The sequence below is a fragment of the Xyrauchen texanus genome, chromosome 13, assembly GCF_025860055.1.
Source record: "Xyrauchen texanus isolate HMW12.3.18 chromosome 13, RBS_HiC_50CHRs, whole genome shotgun sequence".
NCBI lineage: Eukaryota > Metazoa > Chordata > Actinopteri > Cypriniformes > Catostomidae > Xyrauchen > Xyrauchen texanus.
The window spans coordinates 33,684,736-33,712,624 of record NC_068288.1 but is presented as its reverse complement, the minus strand read 5'-3'; the positions used below and the strand labels follow the sequence as shown (position 1 = coordinate 33,712,624).

The window sequence follows — 27,889 nt, the reverse complement described above, 5'->3', positions numbered from 1 at the left end:
GTGTGTGTGTGTGTGTGTGTGTGTGTGTGTGTGTGTGTGTGTGTGTGTGTGTGTGTGTGTGTGTGAGCGTGTATTTATCACTTTGTGGGGGCCAAATGTCCCCATAAGGATAGTAAAATCCGAAATTTTTGACCTTGTGGGGACATTTTGTCGGTCCCCATGAGGAAAACAGCTTATAAATCATACTAAATTATGCTGTTTGAAAATGTAAAAACGCAGAAAGTTTTCTGTGAGGGTTAGGTTTAGGGGTAGAGTTAGGTTTAGGGGATAGAATATAAAGTTTGTACAGTATAAAAACCATTATGTCTATGGAAAGTCCCCATAAAACATGGAAACACAACGTGTGTGTGTGTGTGTGTGTGTGTGTGTGTGTGTGTGTGCGAACAAACATATATACACACACACACACACACACACACACACACTGGTGGCCAAGAGTTTGGAATAATGAACAGATTTTGCTGTTTCGGAAGACAATTGGTACATTTATTCACCAAAGTGGCATTCAACTGATCACAAAGTATAGTCAGGACATTACTGATGTAAAAAAACAACACCATCACTATTTGAAAAAAAGTAATTTTTGATCAAATCTAGACAGGCCTCATTTCCAGCAGCCATCACTCCAACACCTTTTCCTTGAGTAATCATGCTAAATTGCTAATTTAGTATTAGAAAATCACTTGCCATTATATCAAACACAGTTGAAAGCTATTTGGTTCATTAAAAGAAACTTAACATTGTGTTTGTTTTTGAGTTGCCACAGTATGCAATAGACTGCCATGTCTTAAGGTCAATATTAGGTCAAAAATGGCAAAAAAGAATCCACTTTCGCTAGAAACTCATCAGTCAATCATTGTTTTGAGGAATGATGGCTGTACTATGCTTGAAATTGCCAAAATAACGAATATTTCATGCAAAGTTGTACACAACAGTCTTCAAAAACAAAGGACAACTGGCTCTGACAGAAAGAGATGTGGAAGGCCCAGATACAACTAAACACGAGGATAAGCACATCAGAGTCTCTAGTTTGAGAAATAAGACACCTCACATGTCCTCATCTGACAGCTTCATTGAATTTTACCCACTCAACAACAGTTGCATGTACAACAGTACAAAGAAGACTCAGGGGTGCAGGCCTTATGGGAAGAATTGCAAAGAAAAAGACAATTTTGAAACAGAAAAACAAAAAAAAAAAGTTAGAGTGGGCAAAGAAACAGATATTGGACAACAGATAATTGGAAAAGAGTGTTATGGATCGTAACCCCATTGAGCTTTTGTGGGATCAGCTAGACTGTGAGGTGCGTGAGTAGTGCCCGACAAGACAGCCACATCTATGGCAAGTGTGACAGGAAGTGTGGGGTGAAATGTCACCTGAGTATCTGGACAAACTGACAGCTAGAATGCCAATGATCAGCAAAGCTGTCATTGCTGCATGTTTTTTACGAGAACTCTTTAAAATAGTTTAAGAAGTTCTGATACATTTTTCAAACTGTCATAGTAATTTTTCACATTATTAATGTCCTGATTATCCATTGTGATCAGTTGAATTCCACTTTGGTGGATAAAATACCAATTTTTTTCCATAAGAGCAAAACCTGTACATTATTCCAAACATTTGGCCGCCAGTGAATATGAACGTGGTACTCATTTAACTAATTTAACGGTCAGTTGAGTTAACTTTGAACCTTCTTTATTCTACAAATAACAGTAAATTAACAAATAAATTTACGTTGCAAGTTTGAAAACATTTGGAATACATTCTAGTGCGCCTCGAGATGATTAAATCACTGGACGTGAAACAGAAGATCAATCGTGGCTCGCGGTTGATCTGACGTGTAGTAGAGTCGGTGTAGTGTTGACGTGTCTTTAAGAGCTCTACTCCCTTCAGCTGTTTCCCTTCAACCCTCTGTCTTTTTCTTTCTTCCGGGCGGCGGTGCGCACCGGCAGGGCTGGACTATTCGTAATTCTTTGGAACTTTAGATAGTGACCGTGACTTCGGGTAATCGACACCATGGGGAGTGAGTAGAGTGTTTTGAAGCGTTTCTAATGTGTTTAATAAAGTAATCCAACGTGCTTTTGCGTTTGTACCACAGTCCAGATCTGTTAGCACCATTAGCACGCTAGCCGAACAGCTTTCTTTGATTTGGACTCGTGATGTAGATTTATTTACCTCGGGTTACTTCTGTACGTGTAAAATATATAAATTTTTGCCCTTAAGATTATCTGTTTGTCATTTGAGTTGTTATTTATGAGTGAATTTTCTTGTTCAATGCCTTGATGATAGCTAATGATTACATGGCTGCTGGCAGTACCTGCGTTTGTCTGTGTCTGCCAGCTTTTTTTCTTAAAATCGTAAACGATACCTTCAAATATTTATGGTAAGACATTTAACAATTATTAACGGGAGATAAACCGATTTATGCATTTGTTGGCTTGACAGACCAAAGGGAAGTTGACAAATGTTTAAGCTAGTTAAGTAAGCTAGCTAGTTATTGGAAGCTAATTGTGTCCATTATTTTATAATTCCTTGTCAGTTCCCGATTACTCATTATGCACTATCAGATAAATCAGTTTATTATTGGGTATGTTCAGTGGTGAAAACCTACTTCTGGCAGACGTAGAATTTAAAAAGTCGAAAATCTTGATGACGACGCTTTGATGCTCGGCATTTCCCTTCTGTTGACTGATGTAATATAACACTGGATTTGGGAAGAATGTTCTTTAGTTGGTCATTAATTTCCGTATAAATCTTATAGCTTATGTAGTTGTATAGGTTTTCTACATTTGGTCTGTTTTTGAGTTGGTGGCATGAAAAGCGAGAAGGAAGTTCAGTTGATGTTTTTCTGCTTTTAGTGAAATTGTCATGTGTATTTTGTGCAGCCTATTTAAATGGATTTAGAATATTAAGCTGGGCAAATAAACATCATGTTTTGGATGTCTGATTTTCTAACAGTTTTCCTGTTCTTTAATTTCCAGTTAAGTTTTTGGAGGTTATAAAACCGTTTTGTGCTGTTTTGCCGGAAATTCAGAAACCAGAACGAAAGGTATACCAGTGTACGCATATATGCGTGTGTGTGTAAAGAAAAAGAAAAAAATATATATATATATATATATATGAGCATGCTTCTATATATGTAGCATGCTTATTTTCCTACTTGAATTAAACTCTTATAAATTATTTCATTTTAAACCATACTTGTCCTTACATTTCAGATCCAGTTCAGAGAAAAGGTGCTATGGACGGCCATTACATTGTTCATCTTTCTTGTTTGCTGCCAGGTACGTTTTATTTTTCATTTATGAAAAAATCAAACAAGCATTTTGTTTGTTTGAATCATGTCGTGAACCATTACATTCAATGTAACAAAATATTGACTGCTTTTCTCTGCCTCTCTTTCACTTCACCACAGATCCCTCTGTTTGGGATCATGTCTTCAGACTCCGCAGATCCATTCTACTGGATGAGAGTAATCCTGGCCTCCAACAGAGGTACATGTGCTTCTGTACATGTTAAATACAAAAAAGTTATGTTCATAGCTAGCTAATTCAAGCTTGATGAATATAACATTGCTTTGAGCGCAGCCTACATAACATATTTCCATGATGGTCATCTAAACTCCGCTATGACCCATCATTTTGTTAACGAGAAGGATATTTTGAGTTGAATAGGGTGCATAGTGTTCTCAAGGTGGGGACTGCCGTGTAGTGAAGTTAAGTAATGTGTGTGTTTTTTTTAGGTACTCTGATGGAGTTGGGTATCTCTCCCATTGTGACCTCTGGTCTAATCATGCAGCTGCTGGCTGGAGCTAAAATCATTGAGGTTGGAGACACACCTAAAGACAGGGCACTCTTTAATGGAGCTCAGAAATGTAAGTCTCTTCAGAGTTTTGATGTTTAAGGCACCAAGATCATATTTTGAATTTGTTAAAAAAAAACAAATGCATACAAATGTATTTAGATGGGTTATAGGTGATACTAGACATGTTTCCATCAAAGTTGCAAATTTTATTTATTCGAAAAACCATAATATCGCAAAACAGTTTGCAAATAAAGCCATCCTATGTGTTCAGAAGAAAAATATCGTTGCTTCAGGAGAAAGTGTAGCCACTATGACTCTTTTATTAATAAAATACTCTTGGTTTAGAGCACACAGACAAAACACTCTTAAAGCCTGAGTATACTTCCGTTGTCGATGTTGCTGATCGCTCCATGCTCAGTATGCACGTAATTTAGTCATCAGTGCAGTCCGTGCGGCCTGACCATGCTCGGCCCAAATTTTCTCGACCTGTGGGTGCAGTCCTGGTCTTTGCGTATCATCTCTGCATGCACCGGCCATTGACTGTAATGAAAGATTGTCACAAAGCAGCTGTAGTGGGCATGCGTCGAACGCATTCTTATTTGCTCGCGGTCAGAAGAGTATCCTCAGTAAGGCAACGTGTCTGATGTGGAATGTAGAAAAATGAAGTTTACTTATGCCTTTAAGAACTTGTAACATGTCTGGCAGCAACAGCGCATAGCACAGTTCTGGGAGCACTATGTGTATGCGTTCCTTCTTCCTTATGTCTTTGCCGTGTGGATCTAGAATATATTTTTTAAAATTGTCAAACCTGCTCTTTGGCACATTTCAAATTTGTATTCGACTTAATTGCTCTGCAAACTCTATGCAGGATTTGGAGTTTCTATACACCGTTATTTCAGGATGAGCGGAGCAACATTCAGGTGTGATGGTTTGATTTTTAGTCCAGTTATGAACTAGTTATTCAGTCACGTGCCTTTTTTGGTGTGCATTTTTTATTCCTAAAAAATTAAATAGGAGTTTATTTGGTAAATGTGTTCATTATGGTTTATGCACATTTTTTCTTCTCGAATAAAATATTTATTCTCCTCAATCAAGCTTAATATGTTTTTATGCAAATTTTGGAGATTTTATTTGCATCTTTCTTTCCAGCGGTTTTTATGCGATTTCCCAAAATGCGCATAAGAATACGTGGATGGGAAACCCAGCTACTGATAATTACAAAAGTTTGTCAGGACAAATGTTGATGTTGGCTTTACAAAGCCTTGTCTGATAATCGGTCAACCCCTAGTTTGTAGGTCTGTGCAGATTTTGGTGGATGTAGCTTGAAAGTTTTCGAAATTAGTGTTATACATTTTGGTCTCTGTTTAAGGATTTTGAAAAAAAAAAAAACCTGAAGCCAACATAATGATGGTAAACCCTTTTGTTTTTCAGTATTTGGTATGATCATCACTATTGGCCAGGCTATTGTGTACGTCATGACTGGAATGTATGGAGACCCTTCAGAGATGGGTGCTGGCATCTGTCTGCTAATCATCATTCAGGTAAGAAAGCATGAACATGCATTTATGTGCATATATTAGTTGAGTGGCTTTTCTTGGGACAGATAATCCATATGCAGTTTTGTAAATGATATCTGACTTTGCATGTGTGTTGTGATACAAGTGTGTGTGTGTGTGTGTGTGTGTATATATATATATATATATATATATATATATATATTAGACATTAATTGAAGTGGTGTGCTCTAGTTGTTTGTGGCAGGTCTGATTGTGTTGCTGCTGGATGAGTTGTTGCAGAAAGGTTACGGGTTGGGCTCTGGTATCTCACTTTTCATCGCCACTAACATCTGTGAGACCATCGTATGGAAGGCATTCAGCCCAACCACAGTCAACACAGGCAGAGGTAAGGATTCTGAAGGATATTGTATGGGACCATTCTTTGCTGTCAATTTTGAGTGGTGTTGACTCAATCTTGTGTGTGCGCGCGTGCTCCCATTCAGGTACTGAGTTTGAAGGAGCCATCATTGCTTTGTTCCACCTGCTGGCCACTCGTACTGATAAAGTGCGAGCTCTGAGAGAGGCCTTCTACAGGCAGAACTTACCCAACCTCTTGAACCTCATTTCTACAGTCTTTGTCTTTGCTGTGGTCATATACTTCCAGGTCAGTTTTATTAAAAATATTGTTGCAAAGCAGTTAGAACTAATTTAATGTAATTAACTTGTATATGCAAGCAATATAAATGGCTTTTAACCTTTACAAATGCAATGTAAATGTGAGTAAACAAAGATTTATTTTTGTTTTGTTCTCATCATAGGGCTTCAGAGTTGACCTGCCCATCAAGTCTGCACGTTACCGTGGCCAGTACAACACATATCCAATAAAGCTGTTCTACACCTCCAACATTCCCATCATCCTGCAGTCTGCTCTGGTGTCTAACCTGTACGTCATCTCTCAAATGCTCTCCACCCGCTTCAGTGGAAACTTCCTGGTCAACCTGCTGGGGACTTGGTCTGTAAGTGACATCTGACATAAGCATAAAGTGCTGCTTTGGTTTTTCAATAAATTGTATAAACCATGTAAAATTAGGTAAATATGAGATGCGCCATCACTAATGGCTTGTCATAATGTTTTTGTAGGACACCTCATCTGGTGGCCCAGCCCGTGCCTACCCTGTAGGTGGTCTGTGTTACTATCTGTCCCCTCCGGAGTCGTTTGGTTCAGTGCTTGACAACCCAGTCCATGCAGTTATCTATATCGCCTTCATGCTGGGATCCTGTGCCTTCTTTTCCAAGACCTGGATTGAAGTTTCTGGATCATCTGCCAAAGATGTAAGGCTCTAGTTGTGTTTGTGAATGTATGACTAACTGAACCCTAAAAGAAGGTCAAGCAAGTTGTCTAGTACTTTTTCCTTTGTGAAATTTGTGCATATTCAGAATTAAGCAAAATGTGTTTCAGGTGGCAAAGCAGCTGAAAGAGCAACAGATGGTGATGAGGGGGCACAGAGAGACCTCCATGGTTCATGAACTCAACAGGTGAATCACAAAAACACCTGCATTATGAGCTCAGTCTTTTATGTCTTTATCAGAACTTTCATTCAACTTTGGGGTTATCTGGTTGTTTATGCAGGTACATCCCCACAGCGGCTGCATTTGGTGGGCTGTGTATCGGGGGCCTTTCAGTCATGGCTGACTTCCTGGGTGCTATCGGCTCAGGAACAGGGATTCTATTGGCAGTTACCATCATCTACCAGTACTTTGAGATATTTGTGAAGGAACAGAGTGAAGTCGGCAGCATGGGAGCGCTACTCTTCTAAAAATGGACTCTCACAAATCCTACACTCATTCTTGCTGACACCTTATAAAACACTTTTATTATTTTTATGGTTCTTGTCGTTTTATTTTTTATTTAGGTGCAGTTTATGCATTCAAAATGGTCTGTCACCAGTGCTGTCTGGGGAGAATGTGTTCTCCCATTCATCAGAAGTGGCAAAACATTTCTAAAATTCACTGATTTAAGCTGAACTTCAGTGATGGGACAGTAAAGGTAGACTCCGTGAGCTCTGACTAAGAATATTGAGGAACTTTCCCTTCCTGGTCTGTCCTTCCTCTGTCTCCATGTGTCACTGAATTCCCTCATTTTCCTTTTTCGTTCTAGTAGAAGCCTGCTAAAAGGGTTTTCAGAAAGTATTGCTAATGTTGGGTGATTGATTACTCAACACTGACAATTCTGTCTCCACACACAAAATTGTTGTCTTTGCCGATCAGTCATATCAGTCTTGTATCAGTCTTTGTATGGCTGAAGACCTGTGAACCAAACAGAAATGTTTGGTTACAAATCAGCAGCAGAATAGTGTCAGTTCTAAACAAAACAAGATTACAGAGGAAATGCAGTGCTCAGTGTTGCAGCATTCCCTTATTGGTGTTTCTTTTCTTTGTGATGTGTACATGCTGGAATCCTTTTGTACAAAATTCATCTTACACTATAGGGAGCCAGGATTTTCTTTAAAGTGCTTTGTGTTTAGGAAAGGCTTCACTGACAGAACTATTTGAATTTGTTACACCGACAGTCCATTTACTTTAAGCCCTTATTACTGTGTCATTGGGTGTCTGTAGAGATGACATTTAATGCAGTGTGCAACCATGTAACCCCCCGCCCCCCCCCCCCCCTTCTTTGTAACTATGTAAAAAGAATTGTTCCGAACAAAGATTCAGCAAAGACAGATATTCTCAATAAAAAGCTAATTTTTGAGTGAATGGGTTTTTTTGTTTGCTTTTGAGAATGACTAACTTGACCGTCAATAACGGACTAGGAAACACAATTTGAAATCTGAATTTTCTAGCCTTCCAAAAAAAAATCTGGGCACAAACAAGTAATGATCAGGAAACTGTTTGGACATTTGTATGAAGGTGCTCTTTGATTGTAGTGGTTTCTCTGTTATACTTGAATTTCAACATCTAATTTCAAGTCCATTTCCAGGCTTTTCTACGAGTCTCGATACATTTACAATAAAATGATATTTTAAATCGTACACTCAAACGATTCATTTTATTAGGGGTTTAAGCACAAAGTGATGAATTGAAAGAATTTGTATTATTATTATTATGCCTGATCGCGCAAACTGTAAAGTCTCACTGGAACTCTGAGGGGAAACACGTGGGTCTTTGTCGAATGTTAATGACGTAAAGATGTTAAAACCGAAAGCATGTTAAATGGTATTTAGAGGAGCGCAGGTTGGTCGCGATTGCTTGCGAACTGTACAGTTGTACAATTGATACCGCAATACTTCAATCAAAAGGACAAGAAAAGCAGCGAAAGCTCTAAATTAACCCTGCTTCTACGAGTCTCAATACATTTACAATAAAATGCTATTTTAAATCGTACACTCAAAACGATTAGTTGTATTAGGGGTTCAAGCACAAAGTGCTGAAATTGTAAGAATTTATATTATTATTATTCTGCCCTTACAGATCGCGCAAACTGTAAATTCTCGCAGGTAATCTGAGGGAAACACGTGGGTCTTGGTCGACTGTTAATAACGTCATGATGATGTTAAAACCTAGAACCGTTTTGAAAGCATGTTAAATGGTATTGAGAGGAGTGCAGGCTGGTCGTGATTGCTTGTGAACTGTACAGTTGTACAATTGATACCGCAATACTTCAATAACAAAGGCCAAGAAAAGCCAATAGCGTCGAAAGCTCTAAATTAACCCTGCGTCTGCTAAATTTCCTTAGAATATTTAAATAGACATGACTGCACTCAACAAGAAAGGTAATACAGCCAGTACATTTCTGGAAGAAAAAAAAAAAGTTTTTTCTCTCTTCAATAATGAATCAAACTGAATATAATTGCTATAATAACTCCTCAGCATTTTATATATGTAAAACATAATTATAGCCATAATAGTGCGATGACCTTGGAGTCAATGAAGCCCTTGTCTTGTCATCCCAATTTCAAAAATTGACTGGAAAACGGAAGCAAGAATGGACATAGTTTGAGATTTATAACTAATGCTCTGTAATTTTATTTATCATGCATTAGACATGCATTGGTTTCCATAACGGGACCAAGCGATGAGGCCAATGTGTTGTGCGTTTGAAAGCTTAGTGAAGAATAATTCTTTTTTAATGACAACACAAGTGCAACTGAATAAACAGTCAAGCAAGGCACATGCATGGATACATTTAGTACCAACAACTCAATACTACGTTATTAACAAAATGAAATATAAAACAACAACAGAAAAACAAAGAGGGTTCTTTTTATTCATATTTCAACTAATTAAAGAAATAGTTCACCCCAAAATGATAATTCTCTCTTTTTCTTACTTTTTTTTTTTTTTTTAGTTTCAAACAGCACTTTGTTTGGCTTTCTGTCTTCCACAGAAGAAAACAAAGATATTGTAATGGAGATATGGTGTCTGTTTGTCTATACAATGCAAGTGAATGCTGACCAAATTTTCAAGATCCAAAATGGATATAAAGGTAATTCAAAAGACTCCAGTGGTTTAAGCCATGTCCTTTGAAGTGATCAAATTGATTTTGGGTGAGAACAGACCAAAATATAACTCCTTTTTTGCTTTTTATATTAACAGTCTCCTTAGAAATCATGATTTCAGGCTCAATTACACTTCCTAATGCCATCTAGAGCTCTGCGTATGCTTCAAGCATTAGGAAGTGTAATCGAGCCTGAAATCATGATTGTGCCTAGAGACTACAATTGTAAAATGTACAGTGAAAAAGTTACATTTGAATCTTTGTTCACACAAAACTGAATGGATCACTTCAAAAGACATGGTTTAAAAAACCGGAGTCATGTGGATTACCTACACTCACCTAAAGGATTATTAGGAACACCTGTTCAATTTCTCATTAATGCAATTATCTAATCAACCAATCACATGGCAGTTGCTTCAATGCATTTAGGGGTGTGGTCCTGGTCAAGACAATCTCCTGAACTCCAAACTGAATGTCAGAATGGGAAAGAAAGGTGATTAAGCAATTTTGAGCATGGCATGGTTGTTGGTGCCAGACGGGCCAGTCTGAGTATTTCATAATCTGCTCAGTTACTGGGATTTTCACGCACAACCATTTCTAGGGTTTACAAAGAATGGTGTGAAAAGGGAAAAACATCCAGTATGCGGCAGTCCTGTGGGCGAAAATGCCTTGTTGATGCTAGAGGTCAGAGGAGAATGGGCCAACTGATTCAAGCTGATAGAAGAGCAACTTTGCATGAAATAACCACTCGTTACAACCGAGGTATGCAGCAAAGCATTTGTGAAGCCACAACACGCACAACCTTGAGGCGGATGGGCTACAACAGCAGAAGACCCCACCGGGTACCACTCATCTCCACTACAAATAGGAAAAAGAGGCTACAATTTGCAAGAGCTCACCAAAATTGGACAGTTGAAGACTGGAAAAATGTTGCCTTGTCTGATGAGTCTCGATTTCTGTTGAGACATTCAGATGGTAGAGTCAGAATTTGGCGTAAACAGAATGAGAACATGGATCCATCATGCCTTGTTACCACTGTGCAGGCTGCTGGTGGTGGTGTAATGGTGTGGGTGATGTTTTCTTGGCACACTTTAGGCTCCTTAGTGCCAATTGGGCATCGTTTAAATGCCACGGCCTACCTGAGCATTGTTTCTGACCATGTCCATCCCTTTATGGCCACCATGAACCCATCCTCTGATGGCTACTTCCAGCAGGATAATGCACCATGTCACAAAGCTCGAATCATTTCAAATTGGTTTCTTGAACATGACAATGAGTTCACTGTACTAAAATGGCCCCCACAGTCACCAGATCTCAACCCAATAGAGCATCTTTGGGATGTGGTGGAACGGGAGCTTCGTGCCCTGGATGTGCATCCCACAAATCTCCATCAACTGCAAGATGCTATCCTATCAATATGGGCCAACATTTCTAAAGAATGCTTTCAGCACCTTGTTGAATCAATGCCACGTAGAATTAAGGCAGTTCTGAAGGCGGAAAGGGGGTCAAACACAGTATTAGTATGGTGTTCCTAATAATCCTTTAGGTGAGTGTATATGCTGCCTTTATGTGCTTTTAAAGATTGAAAATTGGGTCACAATTCACTTGCATTGTATGGTCAAACAGATATCACATTTCCATTAAAATGTCTTCGTTAGTGTTCTACAGAAGAAACTAAAGTCATATGAGTTTGAGACCACATAAGGATTAGTAAATGATGAGAAAACTATCATTTTTGGGTGAACTATTCCTTAAAGTACTTGTATAATCTTGGCAAATTTGCCAGCTTGTTTATTTCTCATAGATTTTTAGGATGGAATATAGTTACAAATAAATGATCTTTTAACTGAGTGGAGAACTTGCGCACAGTCACTAATTCACTCTTTACAGGGAAGGACCAAGTAATTTTTGTTACCAAGGAGGAACATGAGATTCCTAGCACCATAAAGCTCATTAAAGATGATGCAAATGAGGACCATGAAGAAAAAGGTGAGAGAAGAGACAATATGAGCATGGAAAGCATAATAACTTTGATTACATACTGTGGATATAACAACAGAAGAGACTGACCAGTGTTTAACTGTATTTTGTGTGTTTTGATGTGTATTTTACATACACAGAAGAAAGAAATACTTCATTGAACTCTGGGGTTCTGATTTGAACTGTAACCTAATATTTTTGAATCCACATCTACAGGTCTTATCTTGTCGAGTGGTGAGATAAATTGGGACTGTCCCTGTTTAGGGGGGATGGCAAGTGGACCGTGTGGAGAGCGCTTTAAAGCTGCAATTACCTGCTTCCATTTCAGTCAAGAAGAAGTGAAGGGCTCAGACTGCCTGGAACAGTTTATGAGCATGCAGGAGTGTCTCCGTCAACACCCTGAACTTTACCCAGATGAGAAGGAGCCTGATCCTCATACTGCAAACCCTGAGCCAAACTCACAGCTGAAAGACTCTGCCTCCATATCTGACTTCACTCTGACTTCACTCCAACCAAAGACTCTGACCCAATGCCAACTGAGTCTAATGAGATGCCTCCACATTTGCCCATAGCTAGTTAAAATCAGAGATTCCACATTATAATTTTTTTATGACAATCTATTTATATGAAAATAAAAATATTGAGACTTTTTTTCTTTAACAAAATCTTTTATGAGACAAATGTAATGTCTTAATATTTAACACAATAAAGATGGCAAGATGTTTAGAGATGGTATGCAAATAATCAATTTTTGTAAATGGTCTGCACATATATAGCACTTGTTTTAACCTCAGAGGTTACCAAATTGCATTCACACACACACACTCATACAGCAATGGCAGCAAGGCACTAGCCTGCCATTGGGAGCAACTTGGGGTTCAGTGTCTTGCCCAAGGACACTTCAGCATGTGGAATAGTGTGGGCCGGGAATCAAACCACCAACCCTGCGATTGGCAGATGACCCGCTCTACCACCTGAGCCACAGCTGCCTCGATTTTTGTTCATAGCCCACCATATAATGACCTCTTACACCTTTAGTGATTTATCAATCATTTCTTTTCCCCTTTTTATACTGTAACAGTGATTTTGGACATTTCTTTTCAATTTCATTCCAGGTGTAGGTGTATGAACATGTGTATGTTTAAGTCTCCTGAGCCTGTGTCAAAAATGATACAAAGCTTGGCTTTGTTGAAAGCCTATATTTCACATAATATATAATGTCAAATTATAATACAATTTATTATGGAATAACCATTGTGAAGTTTCATAGAATTGAACAGGATACCTGATGATGCTGCTTTCAGATTTGTATCTATCGTCAGAACAATGACCATTGATCAGTTATTAAACATGACACATGTTCTGTGTACAGTATGTGTTTATAGGACTAATCGTGATTCTTCTCCCTCTCAGTGTGTGGGCAGTTTTAGGTGGTTTATGAGGACTGATCATTACAAGGGTATTGTGCTATAAATGTGGTTTATGAGGATATTTCTAGTGTCCCCATAATACAAATATCTTAAAAACAAAAAAAACATACTAAATTATGTTTTATTGAAAATTTTAAAATACAGAAATTTTATGTGAGGGTTAGGGGACAGAATCTATAGTTTATAGAGTAAAAAAATCATATCTATGGAGAGTCCTCATAATGATAGCTGCACCAATGTTTGTGTGTGTGACCAATTTAAACCTCAATAGTGCTTTGGCTTGGGTTTTGTTTTTTGGAGAGTGCTACATAATGCCTGGCTCGTTCAATGATTACCTGACGAGATATTTACTGTTTCTTATTGGATGCAGCTAGAGGGAGAAATAAGTATATTGACCAATGGGGTGATGGGGAGGAGGTTACAGGGTCAGCAGGGCAGTAGTTGCATGAACAACCTCCAGACTGCACCTGAGCACAAGCACATACAACTTTAATCCACAGAGAACCTGTAAGTATAAGTCTAGACTCCTCACTTCTGATGTATATAGAGATTTCTGTCTGATGCTTTCATTTATTCAAATCTATACTTTGAACATAGGAAGGATGTCCAGCTTAACGGAGATCTGTGCGGGATTGCCCCTTGATCCTCTGCCCCCAAATCGTGGAAGAGACCCCAGCATACCTCATGCCCCTGTTCGTACACCAAACTTCACCCATGAAGAAGAACGGGTGGGTCACCAAATCTCTCTCACACCCATACACAGTTTTGTTGTTGTTTATTTTTAGGAATATCTCTACACCTATGAAAACGAGTGTTCTCTCATTAGATACAGTTTATTGTCAGTTAGCCCACATTAAATTGAGGTGGTATTGTTCTACACATATGACTAAAAGTAAGTAAATCCTGATAAAATTGTATATTGAAACATATATTTAAATTCAGTAATTATATTCTTCACTGTTTCCAAATTAGATTACATAATTATGCACTGAAAATCAGGGCTGCCTGTACCTTTAAAGTGTAATAAAATGCCTAAATGTCTAGTTGTATTTTGCAAATATATAAATATCCACATCTTCCATTGTATTTCAAAAGTATTCTGTGGTCAAGTACTAGATTTATAATGTTTTAAATGCTTCAGGTCCACTCGATGGTCAGCGATTGCTAACAGAACTTTCTTAAAAAATGACAGAATCCTCTCGAAGCTTTCCACACTGACAGTCCTGTCAATTATTAGAGAAGATAAGAGTGTGAGTTTTGATGGGAGAAAGAGAGCAATGCTTAGTGAAAGAGGGGCTGAGGGACAGAGACCAAACATTTTGTAACCTGATTGCATCATGACCATTCAATGAGTGGGTGGTCCATAATATCTCCAGTCTTTCTTTAACTTTCTCTCTCTCTAGCTGGCTTTGAGGAATGCTTTGAGATACTTTCCTCCTGCACTACATGCGACTCTGGCTGCAGAGTTTGCACAGGAGCTCAGAGAGTATGGACACATATACATGTACCGCTTCTGTCCTGCACTCTGCATAAGGTACAATAACAATCACCCATTTACACACATACACTACTGAATAAGCTACTGATGATCTGAATTACACAAGCCAATAGCATGCATGAACAAATTTGACTACGGCAGATCACACCATATCTATGACTGTGTGTGTTGTGTTATAGAGCCTATCCCATTAATCAGTACCCGTGCAGAACAAGACAAGCTGCAGCAATTATGCTTATGATCATGAATAATCTGGATCACGCAGTAGCGCAGGTAACTTTTTTACATTTGTTTATTCAACTGAATATTTAATAAACAGTATTATTTAATAAACCTTGGCATTGTTGAATTTGTGATTTTGATTCATTGACATGTTCCAAGGGTGTTGATTCATTTTACATAGTTGCATTACAACCACGCATATGCATTATTTATTCAAATTGTTTCTTACGTACATGTATCTTATTAAGAATTTCCTTATAATTCAGAAGTTCAATGCAGTATGCGGCAATATTTAATTTTAGGGTGAACTTGAATCTTTTTTTGTTTTGTGGTGCAACTATTGTATCTAAAGGATTGTCTCTCTTTTTTACACTCTTCTTTCATGTTTTCACACTTTCTCAGTTCCCACAAGAGCTTGTCACATATGGTGGAAACGGACAGGTGTTCAGCAACTGGGCTCAGGTATTTGTGTGGGACAAGGGGAAGATTTTTGTATAACAGTGTCAAATAACTTATCATATGCACATGTATGCACTTATGAATGTGTATGTATATGCAGTTCTGGCTGGTATTTCACTATCTGAGCATCATGACTGAAGAGCAAACCCTTGTGATGTACAGTGGCCATCCACTGGGTCTTTTTCCCAGCCTCCCTTCTTCCCCACGCTTGTGTTATCACTAACGGAATGGTAAGATACACACATAGATGAATTTAATTATTGACTCAATGTGAATATTTCTCAATATTTTGTTTCTTATTCTACCCATATGGAATTTAACTGAATGTATTTTTCCTCTTATTTGGTTTCAGGTCATTCCAAACTATTCTTCTAGAGAGGAATATGAGAAGATGTTTGCTATGGGTATTACCATGTGAGATTTCATCAATCCTCAATAACAAATAAGTCTCATCTAGAAAATTTGAAAATGCTCAGATGTTTCTTTGTATGTTAGTACATTTCAGCCAGTGTATTAACTGGTTTAGTTTGCTTCTCTGTTTATGGCCAGGTATGGGCAGATGACAGCAGGGAGTTACTGTTACATTGGTCCCCAGGGCATTGTCCATGGCACCATGGTAAGAAGAACTTTAAAGAAATATTCTTGAGTTGAACTCAATCGACAGCATTTGTGGCATAATGTTGATTACCACAAAAATGTATATCGACTCATCCCTCCTTTTCTTTAAAAAAAGAAAAAGAAGCAAAAATCGAGGTTACAGTGAGGCACTTACAATGGAAGTGAATGGGGCCGCTTTTTGGAAGGTTTCAAGGTAGAAATGTGAAGCTTAAAATTTTATAAAAGCATTTACATTCGTTACATTTTCAGCTGTAAAAGTATTGTTTTTACAGTCATTTTAAGATTTGCTGACATTACATCGTCATGGCCAGGAAGTTGTACATGTGTATGTATTTATTTATTCAATTTTGATTTTCAGGGACAGTGCACATCAATAAAAATATCTGTATTAGTGCCAGTTTAGCTATTACAGCTAATTTTCAACTGTAGACCCTGGGCAGGTATTTCATAAAAACATTGGCTATAACTTTACAAAGAAAAGGTTAGTATGTGATTTTATCACACATGTTTACACACATAGTTTGTCTTGTATCTAAATGTTTGAAACAGTGAAAAGAGAAGGAGGGAGAAGTCAAAATAAAATTTTGTGGTAATCAATATTATGCCACAAATGCTGTCAATTGAGCTTAATTTGTATTAAACCTGTAATTCCTTCAAGAAAAACAAATGATGAAAACCTCTTTACATTTAAAGAGTATTGTTTTGTATGTTTAGTTGACAGTGCTGAATGCAGGTCGAAGATACTTGGGCTCAGGTGACCTCAGAGGTCGTGTGTTTGTGACCTCTGGTCTAGGTGGCATGAGCGGAGCACAAGCGAAGGCTGCAGTCATTGCTGGCTGTATCGGGGTCATTGCTGAGGTCAGACAATGATTAGACTTCATGCTCATCTTATTGGACAGCACAACTAGTCTATCTGGACATTCTGTTTTTCATCAAGAACAAATCATGTTGAGAAAGAACGTGGGCCAATCAATGTGCAACTACTCAGATTAAATCACAAAGTAAACCAATATGCCTGTTCTGTGTCAATTACATAAATGTAATATAGAACTGGCATCTACAGGTTGATGAATCTCCCCTAAAGAAAAGGCACGAGCAAGGCTGGCTGATGGAGGTCACTAGTGACCTGAACCACTGTATCCAACGCATCAGGTAAAATACACAATATTACACATAAAACTTAACACTTGCTGATAAAAGTTCAACAGAAAGCATTATCTTTATCTTTTCAACTTCATTTATTTAGGGACGCCAAAAAGGCAAAGATGGCCCTCAGTTTAGGATACCATGGCAACATTGTGGATCTTTGGTTAGTCCTCTACTATGCATTCTACTTGCTATTGCTTGTGAGTTTGTTTTTCTTAGATTGTCAGTACAATATATTTCAGGGAGCATCTCTACCAGGAGTACGAGCAGACAGGAGAGTTGTTGGTGGATTTGGGCTCTGATCAGACATCACTTCATAACCCATTCAGTGGAGGATATTATCCAGTGCAGCTCACCTTCAGACAAGCTAATCAACTCATGAACACAGATCCTCAGAGCTTTAGAACCTTAGTACAGGAGAGGTATTCAACATACTGCAATCTGAAATGTTTAAAAAATAAGCATGCATAACTAAAGGTGACTGCTATTCACTGTATTTTATACTACGTAAGCTTCAAACTCTTCTGTGTAGCCTTCGTAGGCAGGTGGAAGCCATCAATAATCTGACTGATGCAGGGATGTTCTTCTGGGATTATGGAAACGCTTTTCTATTAGAAGCCAAGAGAGCAGGCTAGTAGAAAACATACATTAATGCATGCACAATACTGTATACCAAAGAATGAATAGATGGTTGTATCTCATTGCACTTCAAAAAAGAATAACAATTAAACATTATATTTTGCATTAAAAAACACACCTTATTATTGGGACCATTAAGGATAATGTCACATTGCAAAAACCTTAAAAATAGGCTTAATTTTCTTCATGCAAAATATTATTTATTTATATTTTTTGATTTTGAGGTAAAGTGTGAACAGTTCTTGTCAGGTTTCATGAGAATCACCAATCAGTATGTAAAAGGGTTCAAAACTAATTGTGTGTGTCAATAAAATAATATGTTTTGTTTTCTCTAAGGTGCGGAGGTCGAGAAGACAGGGGGAGGAGCTACTGAGTTTAAATATCCCTCATATGTCCAACACATAATGGGGTAAATGAAAACCCAAAAGCCTACAAAGATACGCATACTCTCTCACAAACTAGTTTTGATCTTTACCTCTTTCTGTAGAGATATTTTTTCACTGGGTTTTGGACCGTTCCGCTGGGTTTGTACCTCTGGTGACCCTGCTGACCTGGCTGAGACTGATGCAATCGCCACTGCTGTATTAGAAGAGATAAGCTCAACAGTAACTGAATGCGTACGTCAGCAATACAATGACAACATCCGCTGGATCCGTGAGGCTGGGAAACACAAGATGGTATGAGTCACAGATACCCACACGCAATTATGCAACCCTAAATAAATAAAGATGCATGCTTCATACTTCTTTAGAGAATGTCACACTAGACTTTCTGTTTCACTCACTTTCATTCAGCTGCATGCATATGAGAGTTTTCATCTTTCACTGCATAAAGTTCAAGTTTGATGAACTTTGACCAGCAAATTTGTATAGCGATTGTTTTGTTTTTTAAACCAATAGAGGATCTATAACCCTCATGGCTGAAAATATAAAGTGAAAGAAACTAGAGTAGATGTAAATGATGAATGTATTATTATGTAATCAAAACAGAAGCCATGGAGTGTGACATAATATCCTGCTGCTCATAATCGTTTTATATGATTAAAATCTAGTGTGACCGCCCTTTTAGTCTGTTTTATGAGCGGACAGATTTGATGTTAAGGTTGTGTTGTTTTGCTTTACTTGCTGTTGGCATAATATGGTTGAGTTTTGTGTTTAGGTTGTGGGTTCACAGGCCCGGATTCTCTATTCGGACCAGAAGGGAAGAGTGTCCATCGCATTGGCAATAAACCAAGCCATTGCAAAGGGCAGAGTCTCGGTAAAGCTGTTTAACACTGTGCATAGCACTCATGTCAAACATTAATAATTCTGAACACCAGTGCAAATGTCTCTCTCACCACTTCAGGCTCCAATTGTCATCAGTAGAGATCACCATGATGTTAGTGGGACAGACAGCCCATTCAGGGAGACCTCTAATGTTTATGATGGCTCTGCGTTTTGTGCAGGTATGTTGCTTACTCGCTCCCTATACTAACAGTTAACTATACTATTTATGGTATAATGTAGAGTCAACCATAGATTATCGCAAAATAAACCCTGATGGTTTGATAAGGTCCCTGACGTGAAGTGGAGAAGACTTTGTATCATCCTGTAGGGGTTTATTTTGCGATTATCTGGTTCTGATTGAAAATTATCCCGCTTATTTCATAGTTAAATCCCAAATGAATAAATAAATGAGCATGAAATACTGTGTTGATTTGAAATGAAATAATTTTATTATGTGAGAAGAGGCTGCAGTGTGATAGCGAGACTTGGAACTTGCACAGCTATGTAGGAAATTGGATGCCTGCGGTCAGTCATACAGTTTAGAAGTCATTACAAAATAATATTTGACCACGATTGACGAAATCAGAATTATGTATTCCAGAGAGCTTTAAAAGATTTTTACTTTTGTTATAGACATGGCAGTGCAAAACTTTGTTGGTGATGCATTTCGTGGCGCCACATGGGTTTCCTTGCACAATGGAGGTGGAGTTGGATGGTGAGGAGAAATTTGTTCTAAATGTTTTAATTAAGTTTTAATTCAAGTTCTAGTTATGTGTATTACAAAGTCTTTCTTATCATTATGTAATATTGTTTGAAAAAAATAATATTTATACAACATAAGCATTTGTGAATATGTTCATTATTGACTCATTATTGATTTTCTGTAGGGGGGAGGTGATAAATGGCGGGTTTGGTTTGTTTCTGGATGGTTCTGAAGAAGCAGCGCAGAGAGCTAGACTAATGCTGAACTGGGATGTCTCTAATGGGGTGAGTATGTGTTTGTCTGTGAGAGAGAGCATGGGTTTTTTTCTTCTCTCTCCTATATACTGATGTGTGTATGTCATTAGGTGGCCCGGAGATGTTGGTCTGGCAATTCAAATGCTTATGAGACAATTCAACGTACCATGGAGGACCAGGGTCATCTAAGAGTCACCATGCCTTACCCAGTACAAGACGAACACATTCTGGACCGTGCACTGCAGGGCTAGACTAAACTCTACACTAAAATATAATATTATGTATTAAAATTCAACAGAATTACAATGAATTCACCTTCATCATGTCTAACAGTTCAGAATTCACACTTAAACACAAAGTAACACAATCAGCAGAGTGCTGCTATTCTGTGAGTAAAGTGATACAATGGAAGGCTCATACCAGACAAATCTACCTAGTCAATTTCATTAAAGTAAAAGAGTTTCCTTACCCAAATGTACTGTGGTAGTACCCTGGCATACTGATGGCATCAGAAGGTAATACACTTTGATATATATCATAGTACTGAATAATTACCACATTCATGTATTTAAATACCTTTACATACTCCAAGGTACTTGAAAGAATTAATGTACAAAAAACATGGTATTACTATAAAGATAATTACTATGAACTTATTTAAAAAACAAAAATGGAAGTTCAAACTTTTAAAGATAAGTCCAGAGAATCATAGTTCTACCTTGCAGTTTTTTGTTAGCGTGTCCTCATTCAAACTGTAAATTGGTTGTATCACTCTGTCAGTGTCTACAAAAACAATTGATTACATTTGAGTGCTTGAACTTTGATCTTCTGTTTGTTAAATGTGATGTGTGGTCTTAAAATTGAACTAAACTGAGAATGCCTAAGTGCGTGACTGTCTTTTCCAAGAAAAGCAAGTAAGAGAAAAAAATATTTGACCTTCTGAGTAAGAGACTTGGATGTCATGGATAGATATGTAAACATGCCAACTGTCCACAATATTCCTGAGTCCCATGATGCTTCGTGGGCGGATGTTCCTGTTAAGCATACACAATCCTTATGTTATGAACTATAGCAGCATAAAAATTGAGAACAAATGATTACAGAATTATTACGAAGTGATATTGTTCTTCCCTGCCTATCGGTTAATGATTGCCAAATATTGCAAATATAAGCATTTTAGTTATTTGAGTCTTTTTCATAGATGGAAGAGCCTGAGCAGACTAACCTGAAAAGCTATGTATTCTATTAGCGCCTTTACAGCTGAAAAGCTGGACACGTTTTGAGAACTGTAGATAATTCTGGTTATTTATATTGAGTCTAGTCAGAACCTCAAGAGATTGTTGGTCCGAGATTATGTACTTACTGCAGATACAGGGGAGGTCCAGAAAGCAGGATGCTCATGTATTACAGGACTCGGGCGATAATACTGTCATGCTACCGTTTTTTGGATAAAATACAATTATTTTGCAGGAGATGAGTGTGTAGTAAGCTCAATCTAGCTTTAATATTGTTAGTTTACATACATAATCTCTGTATCTAAATGGTATAACCTACATTAAATATTTTAGTGTAACTGAACAACTGCAATACGTGCAATACAAATAAACATTTATTTGGACATACATTATAAACTTTGTACAAAAAAGATCAATGTTCTCTGTAAAGCAACTATAAAACTGTATGTAGTTATGGCGTTTAATGTTGGACAAGTAAAGTCAATTTTATTTGTATAGCGCCTTTCACAACACACATCGTTTCAAAGCAGCTTTACAGAAGATCAGGCATTAATATCCAGTAAAACTGTAATGTCTATAATGTTGATGAATCATCATTGTGTAATAAAATATGATTGTTAATCGTGTTTAAAAATAAGTAATTAAATAATAATTGTATTAATAACCCCAGTGAGCAAGCCGAAGGCAACTGTGGCAAGGAACACAAAACTCCATTAGATGTTGGTTAATGGGAGAAAAATAACCTTGGGAGAGACCAGACTCACTGTGTGGGCCAGTTCCCCTCTGGCTAGCATTATGAATATAATGTAAATATTACTTATGTATAGTGCAAGTCATGGTTTAAAATTATTAAACTAAATAAGTGTTAAGGGTCAGTGTTTAAACATCGATTTTGTTTGAACTAAGATTAATGACCAATGTCTTTGAAGTCCAGCCTGGATTAACTGCGGAAAATCATAATATACTTAATTCCAAACTTGATAAAACATCTCACTGCTGTAAATATCTCATCTAATAGTATTGAATAACTTAAATTTTTGGGCTCCTGTTGGTTATACTCCAACACTTAATTTGGAAAACTGTGCTTTTGCATAATTTTGGGGAATTTTTATTGGGAGAAATATTCAATACTTAACTCTTATGCAATGTAGTGTCACCAAAATCAGTTCACACAACAGTGGTCTCCTGTTGGTTATACTATAACACTTAACTAGAGAAAAAATGCTTTTGCATAATTTGGGGGAAATTTTATTGGGGAAATATTGAATAACATTACCGGTACTCTTATACCATGTAGTAACATCAAGTTCAGTTCACACATCAGTGATCTCCTGTTGGTTATACTCCAACACTTCTTTTGGAAAAATGTGTTTTGCATAATTTTGAGGAATTTGTATTGGTATGTGTAAAAATTGGTATCATACACTTACATAGTTTAAACCATGACTAGCACTGCACATAAATAAGTAATATCGGCATTATATTCATGATGTTAGCCAGAGGGGAACTGGCCCACACAGTGAGTCTGGTTTCTCCCAAGGTTATATTTTCTCCATTAACCAACATCTAATGGAGTTTTGTGTTCCTTGCCACAGTCGACTTTCAGCTTGCTCACTGGGGTTATTAATACATTTATTATACAACTATTTAATTATTTATTTACACAATTTACAATCATATTTAATAAAACTACACAATAATGACTCCAAGACTTTATAGATATTACAGTTTCATGTTCTTTTAAAGCATGATTTTCTGTAAAGCTGCTTTGAAACTGTGTTGTGAAAAGCACTATTCAAACAAAATGACTTGATAGAAGTGGATTGTAACAGGAGACTTTTTTTTAGAGAATACCAGAAATCACTGGAGCTATCCCAACAAAGTGGTCTCAATATGGGCTAAGACACTCTACAGAGAGGTAGCTACATCTTATATATAATTTAATGACCAATACATGAACAAATACAAAGTGAACCTAGATGAAAATGGAATGTAATCTCACATTGTCCCTTTCTACAAGTTCTGTTGCGCCCTGGTGACATGTCTAGCTGCTCTAAATTGGGAGGCAAAGATCTCTTCCCAGGCGGAGAAGGACAAGAATAGGGCCTGGCATGCCTCAGTACACCCAAAATGTATCAAGTGGAATATGAAAAAGCTGTACCAAGAAAATGTCACAATGAGATTGTGGGTTGGTCTCTCTACTGTAAATTATATATTATTATTAATAAATTATATATATTATTATATACACTACTCAAGGACAATGACAATATATTCGTTTTGCATATCCTCTCAACAGGTTCATATGGAGACATGTTTATCTCATTACCTTCTTTAGTTAGACAATTTTTAGATACATTCTAATAGCAAAAACATAAGCAGAGATTAAAAATAAATTGCGAACATTTCATATTGTAACATGAAAAAACCTGTCTCGTTTTTCTTTTCAGTTTTATTTTATTTTATGATATTTGTTTGTCTGTATATGTATTCTAGGAAGAAGCAATCAATTCGTTGGGCAGACCAAATGCTTTCTGGCATGGGAGGGAAGATCATGTGTGCTTTTACCTGCCAGTGATGACTCCTGCAATGATTTTGTTTCAGTACATTAAACGTACTGCTGCACCAAGTCCTGGAAACTGGCCTATAAATCATATAGGATACTCAACTTCTGGAGATATAGAAGCGCACAAGATATACTCACTCTAGATCTTTCTATTCATTTTTAACCCAAACATCCTATAAAGTCTTTTTTCATATTGCCAAACATGCTGCAATCTGCTATCGTTATAAAAATCCCCCCATCACTGTGTTGAACGATCAGGCTTCACCTTATTTTTACTCCAAGGACACTAATTCCAGAGACTTCAGCTCCAATTACCATATGTCATTTGATGCAAATGAAAACAAGCTTGTGAGGGATACAAGTGCAATAGGTTGTACTGTCTTAAAGGAATAGTTTGCCCAAAAATGTTAATTTGATCATCATTTACTCACCCTTATGCCATCCCAGATGTGTATGACTTTCTTTCTGCAATGCACAAATGAAGATTTTTAGAAGAATATCTAAGCTCTGTAGGTGCTTAAGAAAGTAAATAGTTGCCAGGATTTTGAAGCTCCAAAAAGCACTTAAAGGCAGCATAAATGTAATCCATACATTTCCAGTGGTTAAATCCATGTGTCCAGAATTGATATGTAGATGAGAAACATCAATATTTAAGTCCTTTTTACTATAAATCTCCACCTTTGATCAGCCCCTGACCAGTAGGTAAAAATGAAGATTTACATAATTCCCAATGATATGCAATTACAAAAAAGAATACAGACTGAAGAAAGAAATTCAGCTTATAGACATTTAACCATGTGGAGTACAAATGTAATGTTAGAAAGAAAATATCTGATAGGAGATGCCGCTTGTCATGAGTCGGCATAATGTGACTGATCCTAGGGTACATGCTGACTTCCCGTGTGATCATGCTGGATTCATAAGAGAATCAGTCAATTTGATTGATTTTTAAAAATCATGCACTAACAGATCCTTGAAAATGTATTGGTCAAAAAAATTTGCACTCACAGTACACACACTCCCTTCATTATTGATGTCTGCATAAACGGTAGAAAATATATATATTTTTGCAATTGCAGTAATGTTTTACATAACTGTTCTCTTTATTAGTTATACTTTATGTAACTGCTTTTTTTTATTCACAGCAAAAACTAAAGAAAGAATTTTCAATATGCCACGAAGTGCCTGAGACCGCCACAGAAAATGACCCACTCAATTGGTGGAGAGAACATCAGGACAGCATGCCAGTCCTGTCAATGTGTGCAAGACAGTATCTTTGTCTCTCTGCCACATGCAGGTTTTCTACCTTAGGTAATATATGTACTCCATGCCATACAATGATGACATCACAGCATTCTGATTTGCTTGTGTTTCTTGCCAGAAATCTGCAGCAGGTCAAGACCTTGAATGTGTAAACTGGTAAAGCACCTATGTGCACTTATAAACAGATACTTTGAAAGCATATTATTATTTTTCATGATTTTAACTTCTAAGCAGTTGTACAGTTTTGTTTTTATTTTCATAAAAAAAAAATGTCACAACAGAATTTGCATGTGAAGCAAATTTGCATTTAAGAATCTAAGTGTAACCTGTGGCACCTGTATTGCACTTGCATTATATGGTGTTTTTTTATTCCTTTATATTAATTGCATATATATTTACACATTTATCATATATTCTTTATATGATTTTTATGTAATTTTTTTAACAAAGCAGTAACTTTCCATTGCCTTTACTTGTACATTTGTATAAAAAAAAGCTAAATTCTTAACATTTCTCCTGCTATTTTATTTCTGCATTTGACTCTTGGTTGTTAAATTTAACTTCCTTTTTGACCGATGTAGATGTAAAAGCTAAAATATCAGAGCGAACATTTTCCCACGCTTATTGCATTGTTGTCAAGTTAACTCTTCTATGAGGAAATTATAGATATGTGTGCACATCCACACCAAGTTGCCGGACTTGACTGACTTAACTTGAATATCAGATGTAATTTGCTACTTTCTGATGGATAGATATATCTATAAGCAAAGTAAGCTTGATCTAACAATCTTGGCAGAGTCGGCAGGATTGAAAATGTTGCTGAATCCAGTGCAAATCCATTACAAATATGTGTCTAATTGTATTCTTCTAATGTTTTCATTGTTCAATTTGTGATATAAAACATTTTTATGTAAGATTTGCTGCTATTTTTAGCTATGCAGTTCTTTGTCTTGTTACTGACCTAACATTATCTTGTGAAGTTAAGCACATAATATCAAATATATACAGAAACATATTTCACATTCACTGTATTTTAACCACAATCTCTCTTCTTCTATAACAAAAACTACAGCCAAGTTTGATTCTACTTACTATCATGTGAATTTTCTATCATGTTTTGTTTAGTTTTACTTGTAGTTTAGTTTATATAGAAACATAAGAAGTAAAGAACAAAACAGCAATTCAAAAAAGAAAAGAGATGTGCAGGAGAGGTTTGAAACTGTACTGTAGGCCTTAATGTGATTACCTCAGCTTATCAGTGACATACATTTACTGCATCTTAGAGAAGAAGTAAAAGACAAACAAATAAAAATAACAACAACAACAAACAATCTTTCATGTTAGAATTTAATGTATTAATAACTTTAAAACTTGTCTGCTCACAGTGCTTGTATGTACAGTATGTGTGTGTTATATTAATAGAGGTCTGTTGTTTCTCCAGACACCATCATATTTGCATTAGGAAGTAGAAAGTATAGCTATGGGATTTGTTTGCACTTGTGTGGCGGGTGGCAGCATGTCAGTTATATTCCATTATGTAGATTATAGATTAGTGCACCTGTAAAATAGAAAAATGTGAACAGCACACTGTAATAGAGAGCTGGCAAGGACAATGAGATGTCACGGTTACTAAGTCTGCTCCTGTCGACTCATGAAAATTGCCTTCTCTGCAGCTCTTGACAGCAGCGTGAGTGCACTTTTTTCGTTTGTTTTTTCCCTTCTTCCATAACTATTCCTTTATTTTGTTGCATTTTTGTACATATTTATATCAGTTCTTAGAGGGTATTTATGTGTTAATGTGTATTTATATGGAGGGTTGTGAGGGTTACTTTTGAAATGTATTCCACTACAGATTACAGATTCTAAGAACACAGGATGAGATGTTACTATCCTTGTGCAAGCACTTCCAAGAGTTCATGAACAGTGAGCCTGGTGAAATTTGGGGAGCGCATCGTCAGTAGTGTACCTTTGGTTCCTAGGGTGTTTCGGCCTTTCACACTATACACCCTCCCCAAAGGCGGCCAGTGACAGGGTGATCAATCCTATGCTTGCGTCCCATTCCCAATTAGTCATAGGCGTTGCCTTGTTGTTGATAGCCAACATCCCATGGGACTATGCATGGCAGGGTCGCCCTCCTCCCTGAGTCAAGCATTGTTGACCGCATACCTCCTGGCCCTCTCACTTCGGGGCCCAGATGGGGTCTCTCCTCTTCATCCAGAGCCACTGACTGCTGCCTTCTGCCGCCTCCGACACAGCTCTGATTGCCAAACGCTGGCTCTGGCCCTTAATTCCCAGGTCTCGAAGCAGTCTGGTTGTAGATGTTGCCACAAAACCTCTGCAGCCCACCTCCACTGGTCAGACTTCTGTGTTCCAGCCATGATGCCGTGCTTCGGCAGCTAGATTGGCATAGCGCAGATGTTTTCGCTCATAAGCCTCACCTACTGAGTCCTCCCAGGGTACTGTGAGCTCAATGATGAAGACCTTCTTGAGGGAACGGGACCAGAGCACCATGTCAGGTCTTAGGGTGGTGGTTGCGATCTCCGGAGGAAACCCAAGTTGCCAATGTCAGCTAGCATTTTCCAGTCGCAGGCCAAGCGCAGCTGGTTACGCTCTAATGGTGTAGAGCCGCTCTTCGGTGGTTTAGCCCCTTCGCGGACAAAGGTTGTCCATAAGGGGTGTGATGCTGCTGGGGGTGATAGGGAGTTGGTGGCAGCTCGCTTGTCCTCCAGGGCGGACGCAAGGTTTTTAAGAACTTGGTTGTCACGCCAAGTGTAGCGTCCTTGGGTGAGGCTTGTTTTACACCCTGTGAGAATGT

At 37.6% G+C, this 27,889-nt stretch overlaps 3 protein-coding genes across 3 annotated transcripts; all 3 read left to right on the top strand.

Moving 5' to 3' along the window:
* Positions 1-1,858: 1,858 nt before the first annotated feature.
* On the top strand, positions 1,859-7,306 carry LOC127654099 (protein transport protein Sec61 subunit alpha-like 1). The gene is made up of 12 exons (XM_052141088.1): positions 1,859-2,021; positions 2,980-3,047; positions 3,217-3,282; positions 3,414-3,492; positions 3,741-3,872; positions 5,234-5,343; positions 5,551-5,704; positions 5,802-5,962; positions 6,117-6,314; positions 6,439-6,630; positions 6,758-6,834; positions 6,929-7,306. The coding sequence occupies exons 1-12, from the start codon at positions 2,015-2,017 to the stop codon at positions 7,113-7,115; spliced, it is 1,431 nt and encodes a 476-aa protein (XP_051997048.1). The 5' UTR covers positions 1,859-2,014; the 3' UTR covers positions 7,116-7,306.
* A 1,600-nt stretch (positions 7,307-8,906) lies between these two features.
* chchd4b (coiled-coil-helix-coiled-coil-helix domain containing 4b) lies at positions 8,907-12,486 on the top strand. Its single transcript, XM_052141487.1, has 3 exons — positions 8,907-9,071; positions 11,687-11,785; positions 11,993-12,486. Exons 1-3 carry the CDS (start codon positions 9,050-9,052, stop codon positions 12,346-12,348), a joined length of 477 nt encoding a protein of 158 aa, XP_051997447.1. The 5' UTR covers positions 8,907-9,049; the 3' UTR covers positions 12,349-12,486.
* A 1,150-nt stretch (positions 12,487-13,636) lies between these two features.
* Positions 13,637-21,695, top strand: uroc1 (urocanate hydratase 1). The gene is given in 21 exon segments (XM_052141213.1): positions 13,637-13,713; positions 13,804-13,934; positions 14,610-14,740; positions 14,884-14,977; positions 15,329-15,388; positions 15,486-15,596; positions 15,598-15,615; positions 15,738-15,799; positions 15,935-16,001; positions 16,718-16,861; positions 17,067-17,155; positions 17,250-17,312; positions 17,392-17,571; positions 17,682-17,779; positions 18,125-18,197; positions 18,276-18,465; positions 18,947-19,045; positions 19,133-19,232; positions 19,687-19,768; positions 19,941-20,040; positions 20,121-21,695. Coding segments are annotated over 20 exon segments (2,028 nt in total). The 5' UTR covers positions 13,637-13,713; positions 13,804-13,808; the 3' UTR covers positions 20,262-21,695.
* The last annotated feature ends 6,194 nt before the right edge of the window (positions 21,696-27,889 follow it).